Source organism: Pelophylax lessonae (assembly GCF_965119305.1).
Source record: "Pelophylax lessonae genome assembly, chromosome: 13".
In the NCBI taxonomy this organism is placed as follows: Eukaryota; Metazoa; Chordata; class Amphibia; order Anura; family Ranidae; genus Pelophylax; species Pelophylax lessonae.
In genome coordinates, this window is record NC_138780.1 from 6465680 (window position 1) to 6483095 (window position 17416).

The 17416-nt window shown below is 46.1% G+C and overlaps 1 protein-coding gene across 1 annotated transcript; it reads right to left on the minus strand.

Annotated features, from left to right (window-relative positions):
* Window positions 1-8058: 8058 nt before the first annotated feature.
* Window positions 8059-17356, minus strand: RBM8A (RNA binding motif protein 8A). Its single transcript, XM_082242752.1, has 6 exons — window positions 17201-17356; window positions 15605-15664; window positions 15380-15457; window positions 12202-12338; window positions 10182-10318; window positions 8059-8188 (listed from the first exon to the last, which is right to left on the minus strand). Exons 1-6 carry the CDS (start codon window positions 17265-17267, stop codon window positions 8143-8145), a joined length of 525 nt encoding a protein of 174 aa, XP_082098878.1. The 5' UTR covers window positions 17268-17356; the 3' UTR covers window positions 8059-8142.
* Between the last annotated feature and the right edge of the window lie 60 nt (window positions 17357-17416).

A 17416-nucleotide genomic window follows, 5' to 3' on the forward strand; every position in this document is an offset into this window, starting at 1 on the left:
AACCCCTTTACCACCCCATCCAAAACAGAAAACAAGTTTGGCTTAGATACATTTTGAAGGGTGCTGTGACGTTTTCAGGTATCTATGTATAGCTCCCACCAGCCATGATCTGCAGGCATGAGAAGCACAGAGACCCAGTGATGACATCACTGGGTGTAAAATAAGGTTTTCTTTAAAAATGTCATCATCATGATGAGGAGGAAGGAAGGAACAATCAGGGAAGGCAGAATACAAGCCGATTAAACTTCAGCTCCCTGCTGTATTACACTCAGCTTGCTATGCCCCCAAATTTTGCAGCATCAAAAATTGTATGAAAAGGGGCCAATTATGGGCCAATGGGAAATTACCAAGAAAATGAATTATGCAAAAGGATAAAAAGTATTGAAATGTGGGTGAAGAGATTCTACAAAAGCTGATATGGTTGGGCGATTGTCCTTTTATCAAATTACGGCGCAAAGGCAAAAGTGGATCGCCTAGGGCGGCTCTCTTTTTTCTGGTGATATCAATCATAAGAGGCGGGAAAGGCCGGGACTGAGACAGCGCCCTCTTGTGGTCACTGACAAGACTTGCTATTGTCCTTCTACAAGACGTATGTTGTGTTTGTAGCCGGATACCATTAAATTCTGATTTTATTAGATCATTGACCTGCTCGTTTTATTAGATGTACGTCATTATCTGTGTTTATGGTAAACTTAACTCATTCTGTATTCGGATCTGGCAAGTTAGTCCACCTAAAACGTATAGAGACTCCTCATAATGGGCAAAATGGGTGTACAGACCTGGGAACTCAGCACAAGGATGGTGGAACCCCTCATAATGGGCACAGCAGGTGTAGAGACCCGGGAACTCAGCACAGGGATGGTGGAACCCCTCATAATGGGCACAGCAGGTGTACAGACCCGGGAACTCAGCACAGGGATGGTGGGAACCCCTCATAATGGGCACAGCGGGTGTACAAACCCGGGAACTCAGCACAGGGATGGTGGGAACCCCTCATAATGGGCACAGCGGGTGTACAGACCTGGGAACTCAGCACAGGGATGGTGGGAACCCCTCATAATGGGCACAGCGGGTGTACAGACCCTGGAACTCAGCACAGGGGTGGTGGGAACCCCTCATAATGGGCACAGCGGGTGTACAGACCCGGGGACTCAGCACAGGGATGGTGGGAACCCCTCATAATGGGCACAGCGGGCGTACAGACCCGGGAACTCAGCACAGGGATGGTGGGATCCCCTCATAATGGGCACAGCGGGTGTACAGACCTGGGAACTCCGCACAGGGATGGGGGAACCCCTCATATTGGGCACAGTTGGTGTACAGACCTCGGGAACTCAGCACAGGGAGGGTGGGAACCCCTCATAATGGGCACAGCGTGTGTACAGACCCGGGAACTCAGCACAGGGATGGTGGGAACCCCTCATAATGGGCACAGCAGGTGTACAGACCCGGGAACTCAGCACAGGGATGATGGGAACCCCTCATAATGGGCAAAGCGGGTGTACAGACCCGGGAACTCAGCACAGGGATGATGGGAACCCCTCATAATGGGCACAGCGGGTGTACAGACCCGGGAACTCAGCACAGGGATGATGGGAACCCCTCATAATGGGCACAGCGGGTGTACAGACCAGGATGCAGGGGAGGGGGAGGGGCATGTAGTTTGTGAGGGTATCAGGTATCGTACTTGCACACTGATCAGAGCAGAAGATAAAATGAATACTTGGTTGTGTTTAGTCATCTCAGCATGTTTTCTTCTTAGAACGAGATCCTGCCTTCTTTATATAGAACAATAGATGGCCTGGTTTTTTCGAAGGACAAATTGATTCTATTTTTATATAGAGGTTGGCTGGAAGAGTTGCGGTGTAATCGCTCTTTCCTCACAGCGGCGACGTCTCCGTAATCCGCCTGGCGTCTCAGGAAGATAGCGCAGTAATATAATAGGAGACGCGTTTCCCATAGCTAGAAAATTACCCCAACATGAGCGACCTTGAGCGCCAACGCAGCCCCTCCCCCACCCGCAAAGAGACGTGGGGCTGTTCCTGAAAGGGGAGAAGGCAACAACCCACTCATCCGCTGATCCATCTATTGCAGATGAATTAAATTCCACCATTCCACATGGTGTCTGGAGGGAAAGATTTCTGTGTCCTGGAGATGTGGAGGAACTACAAATACAATAATGATGCATATCTGGTGCCGCTTCCACTTTACAGAGCAATATCTGATTTGACTTCCAGTTTACAGGCCCGTATCTGCTTATGCTTCAAGATTATAAAGCCATGTCTGGTGCTGTTTGCACTTCACAGAGCCAAATCTGGAGCATGTTCAGTTTTAGAGAGCCATGTCTGTGCCTATTTCACTTTACAGAGAAATATCTAGTGCTGCTTTGACTTCACAGAGCCGTATCTGGTGCCGCTTCCAGTTTACAATCATATCTGTGCCCTTTACACTTTACAGGGCAATATCTGGTTTCACTTCCAGTATAAGTAGCCATATTTGGTGCCGCTTTCACTTTACAGAGCCATATCTGGTGCTGCTTCCAGTTTACAGTCATATGTTATACTTTTCTACTTCACAGAGTCATATCTGGTGCCCCTTCCACTTCACAGAGCTATATCTGGTTTCACTTTAAACGGCCATATTTGGTGCCGCTTTCACTTTACAGAGTCATATCTGGTGCAGTTTACAGTCATATCTGTGCCCTTTCCACTTTACAGGGCAATATCTGGTTTCACTTACAGTTTAAGTAGCCATATTTGGTGCCGCTTTCACTTTACAGAGCCATATCTGGTGGTGTTTACAGTTTAAAGTCATATCTGTGCCCTTTCCACATCACAGAGCTATATCTGGTTTCACTTCCAGTTTAAACTGCCATATCTGGTGCTGCTTCCAGTTTACAGTCATATCTTGTACTTTTCTACTTCACAGAGCCATATCTGGTGCCCCTTCCACTTCACAGAGCTTTATCTGGTTTCACTTCCAGTTTAACCTGTCATATTTGGTGCCGCTTTCACTGTACAGAGTCATATCTGGGGCCCTTTCTACTTTACAGAGATTTATCCGGTTTCACTTGCAGTTTATATGGCCACATTTGGTGCCGCTTTCACTTTACAGAGCCATATCTTATGCCCTTTCTACTTTATAGAGCTGTATCCGGTTTCACTTGCAGTTTTAACGGCCATATTGGGTGCCGCTTTCACTTTACAGAGCCATATCTGGCGCCCTTTCCACTTCACAGAGCTATATCTGGTTTCACTCCCAGTTTAAACTGCCATATTCGGTGCCGCTTTCATTTTATAGAGCCATATCTGGTGCCTTTTCTACTTTTCAGCGCTATAGCTGGTTTCACTTCCAGTTTAAACAGCCATATTTGGTGCCATTTCTACTTCACAGAGCTGTATCCAGTTTCACTTTCAGTTTAAACGGCCATATTTGGTGCCGCTTTCCCTTTACAGAGCCATATCTGGTGCCCTTTCCACTTCACAGAGCTATATCTGGTTTCGCTTCCAGTTTAAACGGCCATATTGGGTGCCGCTTTCACTTTACAGAGCCATATTTGGTGCCCTTTCTACTTTACAGAGCTGTATCCAGTTTCGCTTCCAGTTTAAACGGCCACATTGGGTGCCGCTTTCACTTTACAGAGCCATATCTGGGGCCCTTTCTACTTTACAGAGCTGTATCTGGTTTCACTTTCAGTTTAAACGACCATATTTGGTGCCAGTGAGGAGGGTAGGAAATTTTCACGGGTTGGGAATTTTCACGGAACACCGCACTCCCTAGGGCCTGTGACACCAAAAATGAGGGAGGTGATTGCACTTAGTACACACAGCAGTCTAGACCGTCTACAAATCAGGTGTATTTTTGGTAGGTTTGCCAAAAAAAAAAAGAAAAAAACATGCAGAAATACAGGTTCTATTTATAATTTGCATACACCATGACTCTGCACTGCAGTAAAATCTGAGTTTATTTTAGTATCTGCCAACTATTGATCAGTGATTGTTCTTTATGGTCAAGATGAAGATAAGAAGGAATGACTGTTGACATCAGCGCCATCTTGTGGTGGAATCTGGAAGTGACAACGCTGTATTTGAACTTGTACCTATGCCTCTGCATTGCAAAGAGACCATTCATTTATTTATTTTTTTTCCATCTGAAGGTACCTGCATAACCCAGGGTCTACGAATGAACCCTGTAATGTATGATTAACCACTTCTGGACCGGAAGGATTTACCCCCTTAATGACCAGGCCATTTTTTTGTGATTCGGCACTGAATTAATTTAACCAACAATTGCGCAGTTGTATGACGCTGTACCCAAATAAAATCGATGTCCTTTTTTCCCCCACAAACAGAGCTTTCTTTTGGTGGCATTTGATCACCTGTGCGATTTTTATTTTTTGCGCTATAAACAAAAAAAAAAGCGACAATTCTGAAAAAAAAAAAAAAAAAAATATAGATTTTTTTTTTCACTTTCTGCTATATAACGTTTCCAATAAAAAAAAAAAATATATATTTTTTTTTCATCATTTTAGGCCAATTTGTATTGTGCTACATATTTTTGATAAAAAAAAAAATCCCAATAAGTGTATATTGATTGGTTTGCACAAAAGTTATCGCGTCTACAAACTAGGGGAAAGATTTATGTCATTTTTATTTATTCTTTTTACTAGTAATGGCGGCGATCTGCGACATTGCGGCGGACAGATCGGACCCCTGGCTGACATTTTTGACACTTTTGGGGGGGATCGGTGACATCACTACAGTAATCAGTGCTAAAAAATATGCACTGTCACTGTACTAATGACACCGGCAGGGAAGGGGTTAACAGTGGGTGATCAAGGGGTTAAATGTGAGCCTAGGGGAGTGATTCTAACTGTATGGGGGATGGGTTTTTGAAATGACCATAGAGACCTGTGTTCCTATATAGAAGGATCACAGGCGCTCTGTGATCATTCCAGAGAGAAGAATGATTCGCTGTTTACAACAGTTGACCGTTCTCTCTCAGCGGGGAGTGATTGTGGGCGGCCGACAGCAACCGGAGCCGCCTGACCCGTGCATCAGAGTCTCCGCTGCTGAGTGGGGGCGGGAGCATGCTCGCCCCCTAGCAGCAGGCTAGGGCTACGTCGGCTCACGCAGGAGGGGCTGCCTGCCGCAGTATATCTGCACCGGGCAGTCCGGAAGAAGTGAACCTCTCCAAAATATCAATAGAAAAACAACTAGTATTAGAAGAAAGGAGAACGCAAGAAGAGATCAAAACAGCTTTAACAGGAACAGGAAAGAGTCCTGGACCTGATGGGTACCAAAATGATGCGCATTTATGAATGGATTAGGAGAAGTGAAGGAGAGGAGGAAGAAATCACTGGAGGCGCATATTACAGCGATACCTAAAGAAAGGACGCGCTACTTTGTGTTCTAGCTATAAACCAATAGCATTGTTAAATGTAGATAACAAAGCTACAGTACCTCACAAAAGTGAGTACACCCCTCACATCTTTGTAAATATTTTATTCTATCTTTTCATGTGACAACACTGAAGAAATGAGACTTTGCTACAATGTAAAGTAGTGAGTGTACAGCTTGTATAACAGTGTAAATTTACTGTCCCCTCAAAATAACTCAACACACAGCCATTAATGTCTAAACCACTGGCAACAAAAGTCAGTACACCCCTAAGTGGAAATGTCCAAATTGGGCCCAAAGTGTCAATATTTTGTGTGGCCGCCGTTATTTTCCAGCACTGCCTTAACCCTCTTGGGCATGGAGTTCACCAGAGCTTCACAGGTTGTCACTGGAGTCCTCTTCCCCTCCTCCATGATGACATCACAGGGCTGGTGGATGTTCGAGATCTTGCGCTCCTCCACCTTCTGTTTGAGGATTCCCCACAGATGCTCAATAGGGTTTAGGTCTGGAGACGCTTGGCCAGTCCATCACCTTTACCCTCAGCTTCTTTAGCAAGGCAGTGGCCATCTTGGAGGTGTGTTTGGGGTTGTTAATATGATAACAAGGTCTCTCTAACATCCACCAGCTCCGTGATGTCGTCATGGAGAAGCGGAAGAGGACTCCTGTGAATCTCCAGTAAGCCATGGGATGGGGGCGAGGGGTTGGGGGGGTATAACGTCCCTTCCGCTTCTGAAAGCATGCCAGCAGTTTATCAGAAAGTCAGCCACCGGCAGAAAAAAATAAAATAAAAATACCGGGTTATGGCTGAGATCTTCAGCCATAATCCCGGTAAACTACCTTAAATTGGTACTAAACCAAGATCCTGCAGTCATTACATCCGATCTCCCCAGGACTCTGCAGTCACTATATCCGATCTCCCCAGGACTCTGCAGTCACTATATCCGATCTCCCCCAGGACTCTGCAGTCACTATATCCGATCTCCCCAGGACTCTGCAGTCACTATATCCGATCTCCCCCAGGACTCTGCAGTCACTATATCTGATCTCCCCTGGACTCTGCAGTCACTATATCTGATCTCCCCTGGACTCTGCAGTCACTATATCCGATCTCCCCAGGACTCTGCAGTCACTATATCTGATCCCCCCAGGACTCTGCAGTCACTATATCTGATCCCCCCAGGACTCTGCAGTCACTATATCCGATCTCCCCAGGACTCTGCAGTCACTATATCCGATCTCCCCAGGATCCTGAAGTCACTATATCCAATCTCCCCAGGACTCTGCAGTCACTATATCTGATCTCCCCAGGATCCTGAAGTCACTATATCTGATCTCCCCTGGACTCTGCAGTCACTATATCCGATCTCCCCAGGACTCTGCAGTCACTATATCCGATCTCCCCAGGACTCTGCAGTCACTATATCTGATCTCCCCTGGACTCTGCAGTCACTATATCTGATCTCCCCTGGACTCTGCAGTCACTATATCTGATCCCCCCAGGACTCTGCAGTCACTATATCCGATCTCCCCAGGACTCTGCAGTCACTATATCCGATCTCCCCAGGATCCTGAAGTCACTATATCCAATCTCCCCAGGACTCTGCAGTCACTATATCTGATCTCCCCAGGATCCTGAAGTCACTATATCTGATCTCCCCTGGACTCTGCAGTCACTATATCTGATCTCCTAAAGTACACAGAACATGTAAATTCAATTAATTATTTTAGTAAATATAAACTGATTAATACCTTTTTTTCATCAGCAGTATATAGCAATTAGAGCAATCTTGTGACTTGTATCAGTGAGTTCTGATAGTTTGTAGGAGTTTTCATTTCTCCCACGATTGTCCTATCAGGCTTCAAGACCCTTAATTCTCTCATGACCGGACAGTGCTGATTGGCCCTGTGTTGATCACATGTACCCTCCCAGGAACAAAAAAAAAAAATCATCAATGAAGATGTGACATCCCACCCACGGCGTTCTTTTTTTTATTAGTGGGCGTGGAAGGAGGGACTGGGCTGCCATTTAGGATCTGTATACACGCCCACATGTGTGATGTCAATACCATGTGACCTAAATAGCTCAGCTAAACCCAGGAAGTGTTCTCTGAGCAATAGGGACCAAACAGAGCATGTGCAGCTGAACTACACTTACTGTGTCTTATCTGGACTTGTCCAGAGTGAACTTGCAGGAGGGGGATGATCTGTGCATACAGGATCAAACAGCCTTTTTACACAATGCAGAGGATTAATCACTTAAGTTCCACAGTGAGTATAACAAGCGTGCTATTCTGCATCTACAGACAGATTTTACTGTTGTGGGTTTAGTAAAACTTTAAAGCCGCAACGTATACGTATTGCTGACTTGAAGTGGTTAAGATCATGTTCTGTGTGCGCCCAACTCTCCTGCGCCCCTCCCCCATCTCTGAATAAAACACTCCATCAGGTAACATAAAAAGACTTTATTTAGTAGTTTTGGAAAAACTCTCACACACAGACCACCTTCTGACATCATCGTATTTCCTTCAGCCACCATTGTGGCCTCGGTCAGTAATCCGCCGCGGTCCAGTCTTCGATGGTGGATCCGTTCTATTTTGAACAATCGGCTGTACAGTCCTTACCGCCTTTCTCTCTCCCACAAGGGGGCGCAATTCGCAGACTACTCATCATTAACATAGTATAACAAAAAACATAAAAGCACTTAAGAACAGCAAACGGATTCAGGGCGGTGATGGGGGAATCTTTAGCGCCGTCTCCTGTCTGGACTTCTGCTCCTCCTCCGCCCACTCCTGCAAAAAAGTGAAAAATAAATAAAATTCAGAGCGGGCTTTACTGGGTGTTTCCGATCCATTGATGACATTTTTCTCAGAGCGGGCTTTACTGGGTGTGTCCGATCTATTGATGACATATTTTTCTTAAAGGGAACCTGTCTAGTTCCAATGTAAGCTACTTGTTGGTCTGTCAGGCCTTACACAGTGGTCAGTGACCTTCTCCCCTCCCCCATATGCCTGGCCCTCCTTAGACTGGTCAGTTCTGGCTCATCGTCTCATGGGCTGTCCTGGAAGACGACTTGAGAAAAGCTGAGTAAAGGCCCGTACACACGTACCGATCGTCCGTCTTTTGTCCCCGGGCTGTCGGTGTCTGTTGAAAAGTGCAAAGACTGCAAAAGAATTTTGTCTGCCGACTACAGCCGGCTGCAGAAGTGATGTCATGTAATGGTTAACTTTCCCTGTGTTTTTTCTTTTCTGAGCATGCCCAGTCTTGCAAATCTGCGGTCTGTCGGCTGATTTCTGTACTGACTGGCGAACAATCGGCCGTTCTGGTGTCGGCATACCAAAATTTTAATGCTTGCAAGACAGACTCTTGTCTGCAGAATGTGCGCTGACGGCTGTCGGAGGCATCATACTAACAAGCGTACAATCGGCAGTTCTTTCGTCCGCCGACGTTTGTATGCCGACGATCGGTACGTGTGTACGGGCCTTTAGACTAACCGGTAACTCCTTTTCTGAGAGTCTTCCAGGACAGCCAGATTCCCACCTGGGGATAACTTGTATCATGAATATGTTTTGCAGGGGCATCCTATGGTTCACGAGAAATACTAAAGGGGGAGGACTGGAGGACCACCATTTATCTGGTGGGGTTAACGTGTTTCCTGTCCTGGTAGGAGGAGCCCTAGGGTCTCATTGGCTGTCCTTGAAGACGACTTGAGAAAAGGTAAAAAACAACAAGACAAAAAAAAAAAAAAGCCAACGAGTCAAAAAAAAAAAGCCAACGAGACAATAAAGAGGTTTCCAGGAAAGAGTGATAAACCTCACGGGACCGGGGGGGGGGTTGGTCTTAAACCACTTTAAGACCAGGCCAAGTCTGCCACTCACTATATGTAAAGATCGGCAATTTTTGCTAGCACTTTTTGTTTAAAAGTTAAAAATGGCATTTATTTTTGCTAGAAAACAAAGCACCAGGAAGATTCACCTGCGATGAATGTCAGCTTAACCACTTTATAACTATTCCCCTAAGAGTTGTTACTACAAAAGAAACAAGAGGGGAAGTCCTGACAAAAGGATATTTAAAAAAAAAAAAAAAAAAAAAAAACCCACACTAAAAAGGACAAAACGAACAAAAAAGCCAAGACCCCCCCCAAAAAAAAAAAAAAAAAAACCCCAACAACAAAAGACGAAAAAACCCAAACAAAAAATTAAAAAATAACCCCCCCCCCCCCAAAAAAAAAAAAAAAGCCAAACAAGCCAACAAGACCCAAAAAACAAACCCCCAACAACAAAAGACGAAAAAATCCAAACAACAAAAAATTAAAAATAAATGAATAACCCCCCCCCCCCCCCCAAAACAAAAAAGCCAAACAAGCCAAGAAGCCAACAAGACCCAAAAATAAAACCCCCAACAACAAAAGACGAAAAAAACCCAAACAAAAAAAAAGAATAAATAAAATTCCCAAAAAAAAAAAAAAAAAAAACCCACAAGAAATCCAACAACAAAAGAGAAAATAAATTGAATAAAACACAACAAGCCATGGCTGAGCTCCCCAGGATGTCGGAACTGACTCCACATTTTGCAGATACAACACCAGTTGCACCCCCCCCCCCCCCCCCAATCTATGGACAACTGCAGATTTTGTAGCTACAGATACATTAAGGCCCCCTTGTCCCCCAGGCTGGCTGCACAGCCATAATAAGCCCCCCATCCCCGATACTCCGGGGTCTCTGGAACAAATAAACAAACAGCCAGTCGATACATCTCAGCCCTACATAATGAAATAATTCTTACCGTCTCTTTCCCTTTGGTGGTCCACGAACAAAACCCCAGTCCACGCTGACCGGCTGCCCCATGAGGTCCTGACCGTTCAATCCTTCCATAGCAGCCAAAGCCTCTTTGTAAGTCTCGTATTCCACCAAGGCGTAACCCTGCGAGAGACAGAGAACCTCCATTTACATATCTGTGTGCGACTTACATAGGTGTCCACTTCTGCGTGCAACACGGAGGGATGGGGGAACTTTAACTTGTGGTATCATGGGCAGGGTGAAGTCCTCTTTATGGAGTGATCTGGGGTCTACCAGACCCCAGATCTCTCTACTCTGCTCTTTAAAGCATCGGATCAAACCAAGATCGGTTTGATCCGATGCTTTCCCAAGCAGCCAGTAATGGTGCCGATTACATCCGGTGAAACTGGAAGTGATGAAATACTGATGGGGACATTCTGGACCTCATTCATCTCTATGGTCAGTCGGCTTCAGTACCTGGCTTTCCCAGTGGGGCAGGAGAGCCAAGGAAGGCGGTGGGAAGGGGAAGGTAACCAACACCCCACCTTGTGATGTGAATGGGATTGCTTCTCTACAGCAGTGGTCTCCAAACTGCGGCCCGGGGGCCAGATGTGTCTTTTCTTACTTTTATCCGGCCCATGGGACTATTTATTAGACAAGATTCTGCCAATTGACGAGGCACCATGCCTCCCCGCTGACACCAATGATGTGGCACTATTCCCCCCACTGACACCAATGATGGGACACTATTCCTCCCAATGACACCAATGATGGGGCACTATTCCTCCCACTGACACCAATGATGGGACACTATTCCTCCCACTGACACCAATGATGGGGCACTATTCCTCCCAATGACACCAATGATGGGACACTATTCCTCCCACTGACACCAATGATGGGACACTATTCCTCCCAATGACACCAATGATGGGGCACTATTCCTCCCACTGACACCAATGATGGGACACTATTCCTCCCACTGACACCAATGATGGGGCACTATTCCTCCCAATGACACCAATGATGGGACACTATTCCTCCCACTGACACCAATGATGGGACACTATTCCTCCCACTGACACCAATGATGGGGCACTATTCCTCCCACTGACACCAATGATGGGGCACTATTCCTCCCACTGACACCAATGATGGGGCACTATTCCTCCCACTGACACCAATGATGGGGCACTATTCCTCCCACTGACACCAATGATGGGGCACTATTCCTCCCACTGACACCAATGATGGGGCACTATTCCTCCCACTGACACCAATGATGGGGCACTATTCCTCCCACTGACACCAATGATGGGGCACTATTCCTCCCACTGACACCAATGATGGGGCACTATTCCTCCCACTGACACCAATGATGGGGCACTATTCCTCCCACTGACACCAATGATGGGGCACTATTCCTCCCACTGACACCAATGATGGGGCACTATTCCTCCCACTGACACCAATGATGGGGCACTATTCCTCCCACTGACACCAATGATGGGGCACTATTCCTCCCACTGACACCAATGAAGGGGCACTATTCTTCCCACTGACACCAATGATGGGGCACTATTCCTCCTACTGACACTATTGATGGGGCACTATTCCTCCTGCTGACACCAACGATGGGGCACCGTTCCTCCCGCTGACACCAATGATGGGGGACTGTTCCTCCCACTGACACCAATGATGGGGCACTATTCCTCCCACTGACACCAATGATGGGGCACTGTTCCTCCCACTGACACCAATGATGGGGCACTATTCCTCCCACTGACACCAATGATGGGGCACTATTCCTCCCACTGACACCAATGATGGGGCACTATTCCTCCCACTGACACCAATGATGGGGCACTATTCCTCCCACTGACACCAGTGATGGGACAAAAAACTGGCCCTTTGTTTGGAAAGTTTGGAGACCCCTGTCCTACAGCAAGAAAATCCTGGCAGGGTCCCCATCAGACCCCCCCACCCAAAATTAAACTATAGATCGAACACAGCGGAACATTTCTCACCTTCAGATATCCCGTCCTGCGGTCCAGATTTAGGTGAAGGTTTTTGATCTCTCCGAAGTCAGCGAACTTGTCATGGATGTCCTCCTCTGTGGCCTCCTCATGGACTCCGGTGACAAACAGGATCCAACCCTCCACAGCTGACAAAAGAAACATCAAATGACAGATAAACAGTCACTGTGCGGAAATCTGAGGATAAATCCCAACTGTCCTAATAGGGTGGAGACCTGGGTTCAATGGGCCAACAGAAACTAAAGAGGACCTGTGATGCTGCACAGGAGATAGGCACCGCCCCCATTACATATATACTGAACGCCCGCCTGCATTGTACTGTAGGCAAAGCAAAGTATTGCTACATCCACGCCTACTTCCGGGTTTTATAGTAAAAAATATATTTCTTTTTTTTTTTTCCAGAATTGTCTTTTTTTGCTTATAGCGCAAGAAAAAATAAAAAAATGCAGAGGTGTGGTGATTTGCGTACAGCGTTGCATGACCACGCAATTGTCAGATAAATTAGCGCAGTGCTGTGTCACAAAATATGGCCTGGTCATTGGGGGGGGGGGGGGGACCATCCGGAGGTCAAGATCACTTTCAAACAAAAGCCAAAGCCCACCCTCCCAAGGCCGCTAACCTACCCCAGATCTCCCCCTACCTCCTCTCTGTGACAGGCTCGGATTCTTTCAATTTTTTTTTTTTTTTTATTCCTTGCCCAAAAATCTCTGGTAGTGGCTGTGACTTCCCAAAGAACTTGAAGGGGCCGCAGCGTCTCCAGGGCAGAGATACGGCCCCATTCCATAGACGTGTGCAGAACGGAAACAAAAAAAAAATAGGTTTTCCTTTCGATTCATTGTTTAAATACTTTTGTTTTCGAAAATTCGTTTTCAAATACGATTCAAATTTATTCTATTCGAAATTCGAATTTCTGAAGACTGGTATATTCTATTGTTTTCTTCTTTTCTATTCTCATCTATTCAAATTTATTCTATTCGAAATTCTAATTTCGGAAGACTGGTATATTCTATTGCTTTTTTCTAATCTATTATTTTCTATTCTAATCTATTATATTTGAATTTCAAAAGACAGTTATATTCTATTGATTTTGTTCTATTCTATTCGAAATTTGAATGTTGGTTATATTCTATTGATTTTTCTTTTCTATTTTATTTCTTTAATTCTATTAATTTATTTTCTATTTTGTTCTGTTTTACTTTATTCTTTTCAATTCAAAATTCAAATTTCAGAAGATGGTTGTATTCTATTGTTTTCTTCTATTTAATTCTCATCTACTCAAATTTATTCTATTCGAAATTTGAATTTCTGAAAAGAGTTATATTCTATTGCTTTTTTCTATTTTATTCTTTTCCAATCTATTTTTTTTCTATTCTAATCTATTCGAAAATTCAGAAGACAGTTACATTCTTTTCTGTTATCTCTTCTATTCTATTCAAAATTCGAATTTCAGAAGACGGATATATTCTATTGCTTTTTTCTATTCCATTTTAATTATTTTCTGTTCTTTTATTTTCTATTTTGTTCTGTTTCAATTTATTATTTTCTATTCTAATCAATTCAAAATTCGAATTTTAGAAGACGGGTAAATTCTATTTTCTTTTCTTTTCCATTTTATTTCTTTAATTCTATTCTTTTATTTTCTATTTTGTTCTGTTTTACTTTATTCTTTCCAATTCAAAATTAAAATTTCAGAAGACGGTTAGATTCTATTGTTTTCTTCGATTCAATTCTCATCTACTCCAATTTATTCTATTAGAAATTAGAATTTCTCAAAACAATTCTATTCTATTCTTTTTTTCTATTTTATTCTTTTCCAATCTATTTTTTTTTCTATTCTAATCTATTCAATTCAAAATTCAGAAGACAGTTACATTATTTTCGGTTATCTCTTCTATTCAAATAGATTATTTTCAAAATTCGAATTTCAGAAGACGGATATATTCTATTGCATTTTCATTCTATTCTGTTCTTTTATTTTCTATTTTGTTCTGCTTCACTTTATTATTTTCTATTCTAATTAATTCAAAATTTGAATTTCAGAACACGGGTATATTCTATTGTTTTTTCTATTCCATTTTAATCTTTTAATTCTATTTTATTAAATTAATTTTCTAATTTGTTCCGTTTTACTTTCTTCTATTTTACCCTATTCTTTTATTTTAGAGATTCTTTTCTATTCCCTTATTTTATTCCATTCTTTTATATTCTATTATGTTTACTGTGTTCTATTTTATATTCTATTCCTTCATTTCATATTTTTGATTCTATTCTTTTTTTTATATCAGGTTTTACTCTATTCTATTCTTTTTATATTATATTCCTTTATTTCATACTCTACCTCTAACTCTACCTCTAACTCTACCTCTAACTCTACCTCTAACTCTACCTCTACCTCTACCTCTACCTCTAACTCTACCTCTACCTCTAACTCTAACTCTAACTCTAACTCTAACTCTAACTCTAACTCTAACTCTAACTCTAACTCTAACTCTTACCCTAACCCTACCCTAACCCTACCCTATTGTGTTTTACTCTATTATATTCTGTTTTTCTCTATTCTATTCTTGTTTTAATATTCGATTCAAATTTCGGCCGTTACCATTGTAATTTTGGAATTTGGATACATCCAAACAACGTAAAATGTGTCCCCATTTCAATTTGGAACAAAGCAAATCGCATACGTTGACTATTTAGGTCTATGGGGACATGCTGCACAGGCATTGCTAGAGAAGATGTTGGGCCAAGTAAGCCCCTGTCTAGTTGCGTCCTTGTCTCTCCATGACAGCAGAGAGGGGGGGGAGGGGGCAGGGAAAGGTGTAGGTCAGGGATATGCAAACTGTGGCCCTCCAGATGTTGCAGAACTACAAGTCCCATGAGGCATAGCAAGACTGACAGCCACAAGCATGACACCCAGAGGCATGATGGGACTTGTAGTTTTCCCAACAGCTGGAGGGCCACAGTTTGCATATCCCTGGTGTAGATGATGGGGCTGACTTTTTTCGGTAATAGGAGCACTCAGTAATGGAGGCTCTGGGTCACGGTGGGACAGAAGGATACAAAGTTGTACTCTAGGTCTGGATTGGGTGTCCCCATTAGAATATTCCCCCTTCATCATCTATTAAACACCAAGAAGACGAGGGGAGGTGCGGCTTCCCACACCCAGACTTACATCTCTGAGGGCCGGGCTCGTCTCCGTCCTGCTCCACACTTTCGTAGTCCTCTCGGACGCGGGCCCGGGACCCCTCCTCTGGGGGGAAGAAACAAAGAGCCAAATTAGCATTTCTTTAGTGAAAGGACAGAAAAGGTCTGAGCGAGCGAGCGAGCGATCTCCTGAGAGGAGACCAAAAGTACCGGCACAGCCGGCGTCTGTAGCAATAGGAGAGAGAGGTCTCACCTGCACCGAATCCTCGGCCTTTCCTCTTCTTGGCCTTCTCCTTCAGCTTGTGGATACTTTCTGGAAGGAAAAGGGAGAAATATTGGACGGGTCAATATCTATACCAGGATGGATTATTAAGGCGGACAGGAAGGGAGGGGGAGGCTGGCAGCTGTGTCAGACTCTAAATGCTGTTTGTGTCCCCTTTGTAAAGATTTCCCTCACTTCCTTTCCCGGTGATTGGTCCATACAGAAGGAGGTTGGTTTTGGTGATAAACTGTGGATCATTTTTGTTACAACTGACAGAGGTGACCGTCATCTCTTCTCCAATCCAGCCCTGAGTCTCCTCCCCCAGCAATTCTGGGTGTCACCTGAAGTACAACAGCCAATCAGGAAACAGACATCACCTTAAAGGGCTAGGTGACACGCTGCTTGGTGTTCAAACAATGTATCACTAAGCTGAGACCTGTTGGCACCCCCTGTCCTCCCCCACTGGACCAGAAGAGAAGGGCCCCTTGTCCTCCTGCTGGCCCATTTGGTCCCACACTGCACCCCTTACCCCCCCCCCCCCTCTGCTGGACTGCCGGCAACCCGCAATCTTTCCCTCCACCCCGTTGGACCGCCGGCGCCCCGCAGTCTTCCCCCCTCTGGAACCCCCGGCGCCCCACAGTCTCCCCCCCTCTGGAACCCCGGCACCCCGCAGTTCCCCCCCCCCTCTGGAACCTCGGCGCCCCGCAGTCTTTCCCCCCCCCTCTGGAACCTCGGCGCCCCACAGTCTTTCCCCCCCTCTGGAACCTCGGCGCCCCGCAGTCTTCCCCCCCCCCTCTGGAACCCCCGGCGCTCCGCAGTCTTCCCCCCCCCCTCTGGAACCCCCGGCGCCCCGCAGTCTCCCCCCCCCTCTGGAACCCCGTCACCCCGCAGTTCCCCCCCCTCTGGAACCCCGGCGCCCCGCAGTCTCCCCCCCCTCTGGAACCTCGCAGTCTCCCCCCCTCTGGAACCTCGGCGCCTCGCAGTCTCCCCCCCCCCTCTGGAACCTCGGCGCCCCGCAGTCTTTCCCCCCCCCTGGAACCTCGGCGCCCCGCAGTCTTCCCCCCCTCTGGAACCTCGGCGCCCCGCAGTCTTTCCCCCCCTCTGGAACCTCGGCACCCCGCAGTCCCCCCCCTGGAACCTCGGCGCCCCGCAGTCTCCCCCCCCCTCTGGAACCTCGGCGCCCCGCAGTCTTTCCCCCCCTCTGGAACCTCGGCGCCCCGCAGTCTTTCCCCCCCTCTGGAACCTCAGCGCCCCGCAGTCCCCCCCCCCCTCTGGAACCTCGGCGCCCCGCAGTCTCCCCCACCTCTGGAACCTCAGCGCCCCGCAGTCTCCCCCCCCCCCTTTGGAACCTCGGCGCCCCGCAGTCTTCTGCCACTGGAACCCCCAAACTATTATCCTTTGCCCCCTCCCACCCTGCTAGAATCCATAGTCCTACCTGTTATCTCCCCTAATCCTCCCCCACTGGGTCCCATAGTCCTTCACACTGACCTGCCAGGACCCCAAATCCTCCCTAACATTTTCCAAGGGGACCCCTAGTCCTTCCCCACAGGGCCCCCCTCTATAGAGCTCTCCCATCCCTCCTCTCACCGTCCCCATCCTCATCCATGGCGAAGTCCTCCCCGCCGGCCTCGTGTAAATCCAGAACATCCGCCATGATCGCTGTGCGCTCTCCGAGGAAACCAGCGGGCTGCGGGAGACAATAATCACTCCTCTTCCGGCGCCGCCTGATGACGTATCTACATATCCGACCGGAGAGAGCGGAAGTGAAAGGGCGTGTACAAACGGGCGGTGTAACACCGCCAT

Coding starts and splice junctions, on each gene's coding strand:
- RBM8A (XM_082242752.1), bottom strand. CDS start 17,267: ATGGCGGATGTTCTGGATTTACACGAGGCCGGCGGGGAGGACTTCGCC. Junction 15,458..15,604: donor AGGCCGAGGATTCGGTGCAG/GTGAGACCTCTC, acceptor TCTTCCCCCCAG/AGGAGGGGTCCCGGGCCCGC. Junction 12,339..15,379: donor CGAGCCCGGCCCTCAGAGAT/GTAAGTCTGGGT, acceptor TTCTTTTGTCAG/CTGTGGAGGGTTGGATCCTG.